The following is a 16,208-nucleotide window of genomic DNA, read 5'->3' as shown; positions in this document are numbered from 1 at the left end:
CCAAACCACATATGTGGTTTATTTAGAACCATTTGTCTTTGAGTTAGAAACTCCCAAACCAGTATCTTACAAACTCTTGGTAAAAAGGAATACTACTCATTGTTTGAACATGAAATAGATAATAAATTAAGAGAAGGAAAGGTTGACAGCTAATACCTGTTGCACAATTGTTGTTAATTCCAAGCAGAGCTGTATGACATTATTCCTTGTAACTGAATAGTCTGTGACAGCAGCAAACGGTGACCTATAAAGGGAAGAGGAAAAAAATAGTGATTAATGAGAATAGATTTTGAAAAGTCCCAAAATGCAATCACCTAAAGTTAAGATCTTGAATAATAGGAAATAAGTTGTTCTGAAGTTTACATAGTGAAAAAAAATATTCAGGACATATTTAAGAAAAAAAATTGAGAAAATGGCTTATAAGGGAATTAAATTCAAGAAACAATGTTTGCTTTCCATCAAATTTCTCTTTTTTTCATTCTTAATATCTATTGATTCTTTTATATATAGAAGGTCTGTACATTACCTCTAAAATAAAACAACAAATAAAGGAGTACTTTAGACAAAGACAGCATTTTATTTTCCTTTCAAATGAAGATTTTCAATGCAGTATCTTCTTGAAATATTCACAATTCAAAGCTAATACTTATAGCTAACACTTACTGAAGACTTCTGTGCCAGTTACTGTTCTAAATGTTTTACATGTACTAAATTATTTTCACAAAAACTCTTATGTTTATAGGCACTATTATTATTCCCATTTTACAGATGAGAATGCTGAGATACAAAAGGGTGACTACTAGTAAGTTGTAGAACTGGTATTCAAACCAAGGAAGTCTGAGCCCACACCTCAGAGTTAAACACTAATAGACTGCCTCTATGGACTTACCTAGGTTTTACCTTGTACTAAACCAATCATGTATGTCACTTCACAGCCTTTTAAATAATAAATATATTCTGATATAAAGTTTATATTTACAAAACTGTTATGAACAAATAGCAGCAGTCTTTCCAAGCAAGTGTTTTGCCACCAAGTGAATTCACAATGGCCTTCTATTACTTTTTAACCTCTCTCATCTGTGAATGATGACCAGGTTTTGTAAGGCTAAATAAAGCTTACGGGATTTAGGAGGCCCAGTTTAATGAAAAGAAAATAAATCAGTAATATAAAAGAAGGTACAGTGGTGAAAATTTAGTCAAATTATTGAATCCTTAGTGCTTTAGACCTCCTTCTATTTGATATCTCTTCAGGCAATTTACTAGGAAGGCTTATATGGAACCACTTCCTGGTTACAAAAAATTTGTTTCTTCTAGGAAACTACAATTCAAGCACCTCCCACTTTCACATGTGTCCATATAAGAGAGATGTTCTTTATTGGTTATTTTTAAGCCTATTTTTCACTCACATTTTTGATGTTGGCCATTCTGTTAGCTATGTAATTATTTCCCCAAGACATGTTTCTGTTTTTATTTTAAATACCCACTCATCATGACAAATGCACTCCTTAATTCCCCCACCTACCTCCACTTTGGTAACCATCAATTTTTTCTCTACAGTTAAGAGTCTGTTGGGGCACCTGGTGACTCAGTCAGTTAAGCGTCCGACTTCGGCTCAGGTCATGATCTAGCAGTTGTGAGTTCAAGCCTTGCGTTGGACTTTGTATTGACAGCTCAGAGCCTGGAGCCTACTTCAGATTCAGTGTCTCCTTCTCTCTCTGTCCCTCCCCCTCTCATGCTTTGTCTCTAGCTCTCTATCAAAAATAAACATTAAAAATTAAAAAAGAGTCTGTTTCTTGTTTTGTCTTTTTTCCCCCTTTGCTCATTTGTTTTGACTCTTAAATTTCAAACAAGTGAAATCAGGGGCGCCTGGGTGGCTTAGTTGGTTAAGTGTCCGACTTTGGCTCAGGTCACAATCTCGTGGTCTGTGGGTTTGAGCCCTTAGTCAGGCACTGTGCTGACAGCTCAGAGCCTGCAGCCTGCTTCGGATTCTGTGTCTTCCTCTCTCTGCTTCTCCCCCATTCATGTTCTGTCTCTCTCTGTCTCTTGAAAATAAATAAAGTTAAAAAAATTTAACAAACAAGTGAAATCATATGGTGTTTGTCCTTATGGCTGAATAAAATCCCATTGTTTATATGTACCACTACTTTATCCATTTATCTACCCATTAACACTTGGGTTGCTGCTATATTTTAGCTATTGTAAACAATGCTGCAATAAACATAGGGGTGCCTCTATCTTTTTGAATTAGTGTTTTCATATTCCTTGTGTAAATACCCAGTAGTGGAATTACTGAATCCTATAGTAATTTTTAATTTTTTGAGAAACCTCCATACTGTTTTCTACAGTGACTGCACCAGTTTACATTCCCACCAATGGTGCATGACTGTTCCTTTATTCCCACATCCTCACCAACACCTATTGTTTCTTCTGTTGTTGCTCTTAGCCAATCTGACAGATGTAAGGTGATATCTCATTGTAATTTTGGTTTGCATTTCCTTGATGGTAAGTGATCATGAGCATCTTTTCTTGTGATTGTTGGCCATTTGGAAAAATGTCTGCCCATTTTTTTAAATTGGTTGTTTTTCAGGTGTTGAGTTTAAAAAACTTTTTTTACATTTTTATTTATTTTTGAGAGACAGAGAGGACAGAGAGTGAAGGGGGGATGAGAGAGAAAGAGACACAGAATCTGAAGCAGGCTCTAGGCTCTGAGCTAGCAGTCAGTATAGAGCCCGACGTAGGGCTCGAACCCAGGAACCATGAGATCATGAGCTGAGCCGAAGTCGGACGCTCAATCAACTGAGCCACCCAGGCATCCCTGGGTGTTGAGTTTTATAAGTTCTTTATATATTTTGGATACTAACCTTTTATTGGATATGTCTTTTGTGAGTATCTTCTCCCATTCAGTCGGTTGCCTTTTTAGTTTTATTGTTTCCTTCACTGTGCAGAAGCTTTTAATCTTGATGTAGTCCCAATAGTTTATTTTTGCTTTTGTTTCCCTTCCCTCAGGGTGCATATCTAGAAAGAAGTTGCTATGGCCAATATCACAGAAATTACTGCCTGTGATCTTTTCTAGGATTATGGTTTCAGGTCTTACATTCAGGTCTTTAATCCCCTCAAGTGCTTTTTCTATATTTATGTTATATATTATCTATATCTAGTAGTTCTCTGTATTTCCTGAATGCTTTTCCAGATTGGTGATGATGCTGAACATCTTCATGAGCATATTTACATGCATATATATATATATGTCATTCTTTAGTAAAATGTCACCTTAAGCCCTTTGCCAATTTTCTATTTGGAGTTTTGGTATTCTTACTATTGAGTTTAGAGTTCCTAACACATTTTTGTATGTGAATTCTTTGTTGAATAGGTGACCTGTAATATTTCTTTTCATTCCCTATACTGAGCCATAGCTTGTCTTTCCATCCTCTTAACAGGAATTTTAACATACCAGGTTTTTAATTTGTGGTCAAACTTAATAATTTTTCTGGATTATACCTTTAGGGCAATATCTAGTAAAACCTTATATGTTTTACCTTTAGATTTGTGATTAATTTTAGTGTCAACTTTTATATAATGTGTGAGCTCTGGTTCGAGTTTCACTTTCTCCCCAGTGCCTAACCAAGTGTTCCAAAACCATTTGCTGAAAGGCTATTCACAGATCTGGGCGGTCTGGGCAAGATGGTGGAGAGAGAGGGAGTTTCGTACTTCCCACGTGTATTCCTCAAATAAAGAAGGGATGAAGCCAAAGGAGTCTGAACCATGAGAGACTTGGAGGAAAAGAAACGGAGTCCACTAGGAAGACGACCTCATAGGTGCGTCATTGCAAACTGGGGAAGGTAAAAATGGCTGGGACTGGGACTCGGAGGGACAGAGGGGAGGGAGCTCCCTCTGCAGAGAGACAAAAGGAGGAAAAAGAGCAGCTGAGAAACCTTTAATGGACCCTGGAGAATGAACAAACTTGGCCTGGGACAAAGAGGGATCATATCATCCCATCTCTAACTACAGGAGTTTCAGAGAGAGAGAGAGAACCTATCTCTAACTGCGGAGATTTCTTTCGGCTGGGTGCCCTGGTCCCAGAAATTCCCTCCGGGATATATGGTACGCAAGGGATCACAGTCACAGTCCATTCAGGAGGAACCAGTCCCCTACTTGATCCCCTGTAGGACATTTCTGGGCTTGTGGGATTACATTTCAGGTGGTATCGTTAATGTGCATGGAGTAAGATCTGGAAAGGAGGCTGGGTGTGAGATATAGAACATGGCACACCTTGGCTGTGCCTGTCGCACATAAGATTGGACCTAAAAGAGTGATTTGCAACGCTTGGTTCAAGAGGGGACTGGGGGGGGGTGTTCGCCAGTTTTCTCCCCACAACCACCAACACGGGCCATAAGACCCACAGTGGAGGCAAGGCTGCTTACACAAAACCACGCCCAACTACCCTGGGTAGCTGCTTTGTTACCAGAGCCTGGATAGATGATACGGAAACAGCCCCTCTCCCAGGATCAGCACTGATGCATTGCCATGATTAACTCTAGATAGATTCTTGATATTTAGATATATTCTCCCTTATCTCATTCTTATCTCTCCCCTCCTCTGGACTGGGTATTCTGGTTATAGGTTTGCTTAAACAGTCATACATAATCCACTCTCTTTATGCATGTTCTATCTATCTCCATCATTACCTTACTTTCTCTGAAATAATCAGACTATATAGTTTCCCTGAGTAACATTATCTTCGTTTTTTTTTTCTCCTCACCTCCTGCTATATTCTCCTTTTTCTCTCTCTGAATTAAGCCTTTTAGTCTCTCTGCCTGGTCAATGTTCAATTTCTCTCTCTCTCCACCCCTGTCACTTCTCTCTTTGTATATGCTCTTCCATCAGCACTGCCTCCATCCTGCTCTTTATTTGTAGCTGGGATTTTTGGTTTTATGCTTTTAGACTGTCCTTTGTCTTTGTTGTTTTTGTTTTGTTTTGTTTCCTTTTGGTTTGCTTGTTTGATTTGCTTGTTTGATTTGTTTGTGCATTTGTGTACTTTTGTTCTCTGTTTGTTTGTCTGTCTGTTTTTCCTTCCAGGGCTACCTCAAGAAACAAGCCAATGTACACATGGTGGAGAGTCCCAAATATCACTATGAGTAGAGAAATAAAATAACCAAAGTCTTAACAAGAGAGACCAAGGGACACCATTAAAAGAATGCTTCCTGAATGGACAGGCCCGGGACAGTCTATGAGCCTCCTTTAATATAGCAGTACTCGCAGGTGCAGAGCACAAAACAAGCTTTTAAAACTTACAAGAGACAGAAAGGTAATCAAAATGATGAAACAGAGGAACTCTCCTCTAAAGAAATTCCAGGAAGAAGTGAAAGCTAAAGAATTGGTCAAAACAGACATAAGCAACATAACTGAACAAGAATTTAGAAAAATAGTCATAGGCGGACCTGGGTGGCTCAGTCGGTTAAGCGTCCAGCTTCGGCTCAGGTCATGATCTCATGGTTTGTGGGTTTGAGCTCCGTGTCGGGCTCTGTGTTGACAGCTAGCTCAGAGCCTGGAGCCTGCTTCAGATTCTGTGTCTCCCTCTCTCTCTGACCCTACCCTGCTAGCACTGCCTCTCTCTCTCTGTCTCTCAAAAATGAATAAAGAACATTAAAAAAATAGTCATAAAATTACTCACTGGGCTTGAAAAAGGCATGGAAGACACCAGACATGCCACTGCTATAAAGATTATGGACTTTAAAAATAGCTGTGATGAATTTAAAAATGCTATAAATGAGGTGTATACTAAAATGGAGGTGGCCACTGCATGGATTGAAGAGGCAGAATAGGAGAATAGGTGAATTTGAAGATGCAATTATAGAAAAAGAGGAAGCTGAGAAAAAGAGAGATAAATTGATCCAGGAGTATGAAACTGTTCAAGAACTGAGTGATGCAATCAAACAGAAAAATATCTGTATCATAGGAATTCCCTAAGAAGAGAGAAAGGGGCTGAAGGGAATATCTGAAAAATTATAGCCAAGAATGCCCCCAATCTAGGGAAGGAAACAGACATTGAAATCCAAGAAGAAATCATAAACTGAGAAGATAACCCACTCATCTATTTTCTGGAACAGATTGTGTAGAATTGTTGTTATTTCCTCTTTAAATATATAGTAGAATTCATCAGGGAAATCATCTGGATCTGGACCTTTTAGACTCTACCATAAAAGGTTTCTAAGTACAATTCAATTTCTTTAATACTTATAGGATTATTAAGAATATCTATCTGATTTTATGTAAGTTTTGATAGTTTGTGTTTTTCAAGGAATTGTAATTTGTCAATTTCATCTAAGCTGTCAAATTTATGTATTATTTGTAATATTCCTTTATGATCCTTTTATTTTGATTGACTTCTCCATTGCGTTTGTTTTCAGTTTCATTGATTTTTGACCTTTTGTCATTATTACCCACCCTCTTCTACTTGGTTTAGACTTATTTTTTCCTTATTTTTTCTATTTTATTTTATTGTAAGAATACTTAACACAAGATTTACCCTCTTTACAAAACCTTAAATGTACAAAAAAATATTGTTAACTACAAGTACAATAAAAATCACAAGTTAACTACAGATGTAATATTTTATAGAAGACCTTGAGGACATTTTCATCCTGCTTAACTGAAAATTTATGCACATTGATTAGCAATTATTTTCCTAATCTCTTAAGATGGAAACTTAGTTGATTGATGAGATCTCTTTTCTTTTTTTTAAGAAACTTTTTTTAGGTTTGTTTATTTTTGAGAGGGAGAGAGAGAGACAGACAGACAGATAGATAGATAGAACACAAGTGGAGAAGTGTCAGAGAGAGAGGGAGATACAGTATGTGAAACAGACTCCAGGTTCCAAGCCATCAGCACAGAATCTGATGCAGGCCTTGAACCCACAAATTGTGAGATCATGACCTGAGCCGAAGTCAGACATTTATCTGACTGAGGTACCCAGGTGCCCCAAGAGATCTCTTTTCTGACATAAGCATTCACTCCTACACACATCCCTTTTAACACTGCTTTATCTGTGTGCCACAAAAATTATGGTTTGTTCTCTTCTCATTGTTTAACATATCTTTTACTTTCCTTGAGATTTCCTCTTTTGTCCATGGATTACTTAGAAGTGTGTAGTTTGATTTCCAGTTTGATTCCATTATAGTTACAGAATACACTCCAACTGGATTTTAATTCTTTTAAATGTGTTGAAGTATGCTGTGTGAGTCAGACATTGTCTTTCTTGGTGAATACTCCAATGGCCATGTAAAAATAATTTGTATTCTGCTCTTGTTGGATAAAAGACTCTAAAGATATCTGTTACATAATGTTGTTTGGTGGTGATATTCAGTTCTTCTAATACTTACTGACTTTATATCTGGTAGTTTTATTAATTTTGAGATAGTGGATAGGAAGTATTCAATTATAACTGGATTTGCCTTTTTCTTCTCATTCTATCTATCAATTTTTAGGTCATGTACTCTGAAAATCTCTTGTTTGGTATATACATCTTATCAGCAATTTCTGTTTCCTCTTTTTAAAAAATGTCTATATGTTCATCCATTACATTTTGATATTAAAATATGAATATAATATTCACATAGTACACATTAATACTGTGCTTCTTGCATGTTTGTTGCAAGTATTTATTTTTTCCAGTTTGTCGTGTCTTATACTTTGACACAATTTTCAGTTTTATGTAGAAGTCAATTAGTATGTTCATTTGTATTTTATTCCATATTTAAAACACGTAAGTCTCCCTACATCTAGCAATCATTTTTTGTCTATATTTTCTATAATTTTCTTATGGATTTGTTTTCCACTTAAATAAATTATATACTTAAAATTTTTTAGTAAACAAAAGGTAGTGTTTTATCATTATTTTACAAAGACTTCACCCAGTGTTCCAATACTATTTGTTAAATGACCTTTTTTATTGGCCAGAGGTTTTAACATATAGTTTTTTAAATGATCCTATATAGCATAGCATATTATAGCCTGACTTCTACTAATCTTTATTCCAAAACTCAGTATATTTTCCATTATAATTTACTAAAACAGAGATATTAAGAATTTAACTGGAAAAATTATACATAATTGATTAATCTATGTTCTTATTTTAAAAATATTAACCTCTTTATGAGGAACCAGCTTAAAAAAAATCTATTCTCAGATAGTTTTCTAAAATGGATTGTAGGGATATTGCATAGGTGTGTCTACATTTGCTACAACTCAATAAATTGTACACCTAAAACGGGTGAATTTTACAGAATATAAATTAGGCATCATTAAGACTTTTTAAAAATGATGTAAAATATAAACACTTCTAAGACAAAACCATTAAAAAATAACTAAAGGCTATTTTTACTGCATGGAAGCATAAATATTGGCATTTTAATTAAGAACTCAAAATGCTTCTGGCATGAGTAGAAAGAGTTTGAGTTTCTACGTTTGAAAAGGTCAAAGTCTGTTAATAAAATTTCAAAACTTCATTCAAAAGTGATAAGATGAAATACAGCATGATTTTTCCCATAAATTTGATCTTCAAAACATATAAAAAGGAGAATCTATTTGATGACTGAAAGCCTATAGCAAACTGAATTCTAAGGCGTTTTCCACTTTCCTGACTACTCATATTTCACGTAACACAAAGTTCTTGCTCAAGATTAAATATCAAGAAATTTGGGGGTAAAACTCTAAACATAAACCAAAGAAAACACTGATTTTCTATTGTAGTGAGTTCCCCTAAAGTTGTTTTTTAATGTTTTTATTTATTTTTATTTTTTTATTTTTGAGGGACAGAGAAAGACAGCACAAGTAGGGGAGGGTCAGAGAGAGGGAGATACAGAATCCAAAACAGGCTCCAGGCTCTGAGCTCTCAGCACAGAGCCCAACATGGGGCTTGATGGGGCTTGAACCCATGAACCATGAGATCATGACCTGAGCAGAAGTCGGACGCTTAACTGACTGAGCCACCCAGGTGCCCTCTAAAGTTTTCATTTTAAAGGCAAATCATTTACAACCATATTAAAGAACTATTTTTATCATGAAGATATTAATGTCTGGTATGACAATTTTGGCTATACACATACATAAATAAATGAAGAATGGCAGACAGGGTTCTAATCTTTGTGAGTTACCACAGATGGTTACTCCATCATGACTTACAGATCTTCTGAGATAAAGAAATAGATCTTTGTAGAATAAATGAGCATGATCAGTTCATAAACAAAATATAAAAAAAAAGAGAGAAATTTATTCTTCAGTCTGAAAAAAAACCCCAACCCAACCTAGAGCTCAGGCTACTTAAAAAAAGAACATAGTGACTCCAAATAAAAGAAATTAAATTCATGGCAGGAAAGCTTCTTGAGGCCAGAAAACTAAAAAGAAATTCTTGTTTCATTAATAAATGGCCACTATAGGAACTATCCTATGTAGAACCTAAAAGTTAAGCAACTGTTCCTTTTAAATCATCATATATATAATACAATGCTTATACCTCTTGCAAATGCAAAGGCAGATGACCCTCTAAGAATGTATTTTTGTATGTTGTTTTCAAACAAAAGTATTACATTTATGGAAAAGTTATTAATGGTTCAGAAATGTTAAACAAACTAGAAGCCAATGAAGAAAGTTAAATAGCTAAGAAGTAAAAAAGGACATGGGGAATGCCTTGCTATTTCTCACGCTGGCACCGCTGAGCCTGAGGGGCAGTCCCTGAACAGCAGCAGTGCTAACATTAGTGCTTCTCTCTGGAACAAGGAGCACTAAGTGAGAGCAGTGAGCATAGGAGAGGAAAGAAGAGGAACAATGGGTCCCAGTACGTGGTAGTGTTTGAGGTAGTTTGGTTTTTGTAACTTCTTTTTCTGCTATAGGATTAATTTTTGTCCTATAGGTTCTCCTCATGAAAGGTAAAAGATTTCAAAGAAAATATTTTTTCGTACTCTTATGCTTTAAACATTTAAAAGGTTTTGAATGAAATACAAAGATATCTTATTGATCTCTTCAAACAGAATGGTCTTGAAAGGTATTTTAGAAACATTAGAATTATGTATTAATACTAAAAATGAGAGAAAATAATAAACTTTCACTATAAATAGAAAAATAAGCTTTTTCTATAAATAATACTTAGAACACTGTTAATGATGCTACTATACATGGTGATACATACAATGATACATAAACCAGCAAGTATAGATGAACTTGGCAGAGCCATATAAAACTATAGGAAAGATGAGGTGTGAACAGCAGGATTCAGGTTAAAAATAGACAAGTAAAGAGTGCATTGAAAATAAACAGTACAGCTACTAAATGTGATTCATCTCTGAAGCTCTTCCTCTGGTAAAGTCTGCTGCTTTATTCAAGTTAATATTTAAAATGGGAGACAAAAAGAAATCTTGTCACCCTTAGATTTTATATGATTTAAGAAATATCTCTCTCATTTTTTTTCTTTTTTTGAGATTTCAGTACTGGCTTTTGTCCAACTTTATTGATCTATAATTGACATGTATTTTTTAATGGCAACTTATGCTAAGACACTCTTTTCAGGTATTCTCTCTAAAAGAACTTTCTCGGGGTACCTAGGTGGCTCAGCTGGTTAAGCATCCAAATTCGGTTCAGGTCATGACTTCATGGTTCATGAGTTCCAGCTCTGTGTTGGGCTCTGAACTGTCAGCACAGAGCATGCAGCCTGCTTAAGATTCTCAGACTCCCTCTCTGTCTGCCCCTCCACCACTCATTCTCTCGCTCTCTCTCTCTCACAAAAATAAATAAACATTAAAGAAAAATTTTAAAAAAGAAATGTAAGGAGCTGGTTTTAAAAATGAATTTTATTTAAATGAAAGTTCCACTGATAGTGAAGTTTTTGTGAACTGCAACCATTTTTTCTGTAACTTTTAAGTCTTAAACATTCAAAAGGTTTTCAGTGATATTAAAAGATATCTCACTGAGGCCTTCAAAGTAGAATTTGAACTAAACTTTCTACAAATAAAAATTCTATATAGTGATTTTTAAGTATCCAGGCCAAAAAGAGAAAAGTGGCACTCTTGTTCAGCACTTGAAGAGAAATACCAAAATGAAAATAAATGTTTATATATACAGCATTCCTAAGAATAATTTCCTCAAAGTTTTTGAGAATTAGTCAACATTCCAAAGGAGATGTAGCATGCCAAAGGAAAATGAAAAATGAGAAACAAGAAGCACTTTGGTATAAGGAAAATACAGATTCAAATTTTAATTTTCATGCTAGATGAGTGACTTTAAGCAAATTACTTACTGTTTCATATGTAAAATGGGGGTAATGATACTGGCTTTATGAGACTTCAATGAGTTGATATATAAAAACATCTAGTTCAGTATCTATAACTAAAATAAGATTTTCACCTATTCTTTCCTTTTTCCCCTTTCAAGTGACATAAAATAACAATTGTAATAAACCCATATCATATTGCTGTGCATGCAAGTTCTCTCCAAATGCAATAAAAAATTTAATGAAAAAATACATGTCACTATATATTTAAATTAAAATATACCTATACCAACAGATCAAAATATTAAGAATTTTTGGTCAATGTCATTTCTATGGAACTTCTATAATTAAGCACCTAAGTTTTAACTTCTTCAAAAGCAACAAAAATAAACAAGGCGCAGTCTTACTTTTTATAAGGAAAGCATAAAGAGGTTACTTTTTTTTAGAACTTAAAAATATTAACTAAATTTATTTTGAGAAGAGGCAGGGAGTTATATCATGATTTTATAAGTAACTAACAAGTGTTGTTAGTCTTCATTCTTTAGAAGGAAATAAGTTGGATATATTGCTCATGTGGCTTTGGTGAACAAGGTCAATTAATTATAGAATATTAGCGCTTAGAAGAGAACTTTAAATTCTTCAGTTACTTACATCCTATTCTAAAAAGAAAATAAAAACAGAAGTTAATGTTTAAGATTACCCAGGACTAGAGGGAGAGCCAAAACTTAACTCTTCCTCAGCCTTCTGTTCCTCTGCACTATTTCATGACTCATTTTAGCCGGGATTCAAAATAATGGTAATGTAGAACACTGCTCTTGTAGCTATTTTAGCAATGATTATGTGTTTTGTTTCCTGTGTAACTTGTAGGACATAATGAAACAAGAGGACATGTGAAGTATTGTCTTGTGTTCTTGTTGCTACCTAGAAAACTTTTTTCTTTGAAAGGATTAAAATATAACTTAAATACACACCCACTAATAATTTCTGATAAAAGTCTGGATTACTTGTCAGGAAAAAAAACAGCCTAAACTTTTCACCTGGCATGGTTACAGATAAAGTTCTATTACATTTAAATTGATTTAAGGGCCTTTTGAAATTTAGCAAAGGAACAGTTAAGATATTCATACAATCCATGGCAGAGGAGGAAGCAAAGTCAAGCTCCCAAATATAGAAGTAACCATTCATCATTTACCTTTCCTCTTTCCTATCACCACTAAAAGATTAAGAATTTATGAAAAGGGGAAAATAATATTACATAAAACTATTCCAAACTACAAACCATTTCACAGAAAAGTTTCTTCAGAGGAGTTATCACTTAAAAAAACTTTTTTTAATGTTTGTTTATTTTTGAAGAGAGAGAGAGAGAGAGAGAGAGAGAGAGAGAATGAATGTGACTGGGCAGGGGGTAGAGAGAGAGGGAGACACAGAATCCAAAACAGGCTCCAGACTCTGAGCTGTCAGCTCAGAGCTTAATGTGGGGCTCGAATTCACAAACCTCAAGATCATCACCTGAAACAAAGTCAGACGCTTAACTGACTGAGCCACCTAGACGCCCGATAGAGGAGTTCTCACTTTTAACTCATAACCAAATCATGCATTCCAGTTTTCATGACTTCTAAATAAAACGACTAAACTGCACAGCACATATATCCTGATTCCCTCATCCAGTACAGACTTTCAGTCCTTACTGTATCTAATCATTTAGGAGTATCTGATCTTACTGATCACTTCCTTTTTCCCATAAAACTCTTTACTCCCATCTTAAACTTTCTCACCATGCATACAAAAAAGGTGATGGATATATTAACTAACCTTACTGTGGTAATCATTTCCCAATATATGTGTGTATCAAATTACCATATTATACACCTTAAACTTACAGTTATACTTCAATGATAGCTCAATAAAGTTGTGGAAAAAACCAATACTGAAATCTCAAAAAAACAAAAATAAAAACAAAAACAAAACATTTAAAAACATCTTTTTAATCCCTTTGCTTCCACAACACCACGCTTATCTAATTCTCTCCTACCTTTCCGGTTATGCCTTCTCATTTTTTTCCACAAGTTGCACTTCTACTCAAACTTCAGTTGGTGGTGGGTCACAAAGCTCACTCCCTATATCTTAATTTACTCAAAATATTTATTAAGCACCAACTACAGGCCAGGAACTCTTCCTGAGAAATCTGACAGCAGTAAGCAAATCAGATGAATATCCCTTGTTCTCTTGAAGTATACATCATATAATCAGACAAAAACAATAATACATAAGTAAATTATATAGTGTTAAAGGGTATCCATGTTATGGAAGACAAATGGAACAGGATAAAAGGAACCCCTTTTAAAACTTTCCTGAGATCACCATATTAATTTATCTATGACTTTATCACCTGTATTTCCCAAATCTCTATTTATCATATATCTTTTCTGAGCAGCAATACTCTAAAGACCTTTGCAATTTATCATGCCTGACACTCAATTCAACGTTGATCTTCCACCATAACCCATTCCTCCTATTTTGATAATGGCATCACCATCCACTGGGCCAGCCAAGTCAGGTACCTAGATGCCTCCCATGGTTTGTAGATCTTACCTGTCCAGGAGTCTTATTTATATGCATAAATATCTCTAACATAATTCCATCCTCACTGCGGTTCCTCTAATTAAAAACCTCAGTAAATAGCAGGATCAACTCTGTAGTCAGATGCCTGGACTGAAACATGGTTCCTCCACTTGTCATTTGGTTTTGAATTTAACCTCTATAAGTGCTACTTGTCCTATCTGTGAAATGAAGACAACTCTAGGGTTGCTTTGATTAAATGAGTGTGGCTGGAGATATTAGCATCAGAATCATCAACAGTAGCAGCAGCAAGATTAATTCCTAAAATAGCCTCTTAAGTTGGTTTTCCTTCTGCCATCCTTGCTCTTCTATATTTTTTCCTAAAACTATAGCCCTAGTAATCATCAAAATCCACAGGTCTAAACACAATGAACCTAAACAAGCTTCAGCATAACTCCAAATGCCTTAGCATGGCAAAAAATTTTTTTTCTCTTTCTTTCCTCTGTAAAAGTTAAGCTTGTTAAAGCATCATCATTTCCCAAGCCAGCCTGGAGCTGAACTTTTCTGTAAAAGATCTTCAAACTATAACCTTCAGTTTTTTTTTTTCAATTTACAGTCTCAGCAGATGACGTTAAAGTTATCACAAAGTTATCTTCTTTCTTCCTTCCAAGTACATATTTCATTTGTATGGTCAAAATGTTACATGGGCTTTGATTTAATGAATCACTGTGGTGTGATGGAATACAAAATAAGCATTGTGAAAACCTTTACAGCAATGAAAGCCAAACATATGATTTAAATTATTTCTTTCAGGCTCTTTATCATGTTTTCTCTTTCTATGAAACAAACACAAAACACCATTGATTGACTTCATTGATTGTTATGCATATGTTAATATGTGTTTTTCTTTGCATGTGTGCACTCATATGTGTTTGTATGTGAAATGGTATTTACTAAAAGCATCTTCTTACATGATAAAAATAACATTACCATAAAAAATTACATCATAACAATAAAATGTGAGAAACTATCATAGTGTTCTAGAAGCTATTTGTATGTTTTTACAAACAGCCATATCTGCAACAAAAAAGTAAAAACAGCCTCTAATTATTCTTTTTATTAATGTATTTCACAAGTACCAGTGTAAAAAGTATATAATGAAATTTACTAAATACAAATATTGAGACCTAGCAAATTCACAATTAGAGTAGATCATAGTTTAATAGAATATAACAAAAATTGAGTATGTGTTCTTTAAGCTTTCTAATTAGTGAGAAGCCTTCTGAAATCAGTATATTATATTACTTAAGGACTAAGCCATATGTTAAATATATTTTACCTACTGATCACTAAGAAACTTGTAGAATTTATATATTTAAAATGTAACTAATTTAAATAATTGATAAATGTAGTGTAGACATGAGAAAATGATGTCATAATGCAAAAGAAATATAATGTCTACCCATTAATTATCAAAAAACTAGTAACACAGAGCTCAGTATTAAAATCTGGATTTAGTGTCATCATGTTGTATGTTATTATTAATACATACAAATTTAGATAATATGGAATAAAGTTAAGTTCTCTTAAAAATACAAATACTTTATTTATAATATAAGGCCTCATATTTTTAAAAAGTCAAAATTTTATATATATATAATATATATCCTACTGACATTTACTCAAGAAAGAATTCTGGTCGGGGCGCCTGGGAGGCTCAGTCGGTTGAGTGTCCGACGTTGGCTCAGGTCATATCTCACAGCTCGTGAGTTCAAGCCCCGCGTCGGGCTCTGTGCTGAAAGCATGGAGCCTGGAGCCGGCTTCAGATTCTGCATCTCCCTCTCTCTCTATACCCCTTCCCTGCTTGTGCTCTGTCTCTTTCTTTCTCCCAAAAATAAAAAAATAATATAAAAAAAAAGAGAGAATTCTGGTAAAATTGTATATTACCAGAGTTTCTCATGAGAGATAAAATGTATTTTAAAATGTGGTTATTTAAACATTATAATAAAGTACATATCTCTTAGAAAAAAATTCTAAAACTGAAAATAAAGAGCTTAATTTTTTTAATTGCAACTTGTTTTACCTTTACAGTGTTTAACCACATACTCAATTTTAATCTTTTTTCATTTTATATCATGAAAACTTTTGTTATTTTATGTGTTCCAAGACAAAGAAAAAGTAAACAAAAAAAAAATCTAAAACTATGTTTATGATATCCAAGATTGTGCAATGTGATAATACAGGATGAATAAAGCAAGAGTAAGGAGACAGGCAATGTAATCTATGAAGTGTCAGTGTCTAATTACCCACTTAAAACAGCAAATAGAATCCTAATGGTCACTTCCTTAAAGATGACAAATGAATTCAAAGAATAAAAAAATTAGGAGAC

General features: G+C 34.4%; 1 protein-coding gene across 6 annotated transcripts in view; it reads right to left on the bottom strand.

Annotated features, from left to right (window-relative positions):
* CNKSR2 (connector enhancer of kinase suppressor of Ras 2) overlaps nt 1-16,208 on the bottom strand; it is a 289,714-nt gene that overhangs the window by 188,441 nt on the left and 85,065 nt on the right. For 5 of the 6 annotated variants that reach the window (XM_029930402.1, XM_029930398.1, XM_029930399.1 and 2 more), the window contains exon 4: nt 157-244. The exons of the other annotated variant lie outside the window; for it this stretch is intronic. In XM_029930402.1, the coding sequence (XP_029786262.1) occupies nt 157-244 (88 nt within the window). The remainder of the gene's footprint in view (nt 1-156; nt 245-16,208) is intronic. 6 annotated transcript variants of the gene reach the window in all.

This window comes from Suricata suricatta, chromosome X, assembly GCF_006229205.1.
Source record: "Suricata suricatta isolate VVHF042 chromosome X, meerkat_22Aug2017_6uvM2_HiC, whole genome shotgun sequence".
Taxonomy (NCBI): domain Eukaryota; kingdom Metazoa; phylum Chordata; class Mammalia; order Carnivora; family Herpestidae; genus Suricata; species Suricata suricatta.
The sequence above is the reverse complement of the archived record's forward strand: the minus strand, read 5'-3'. Positions and strand labels throughout refer to the sequence as shown.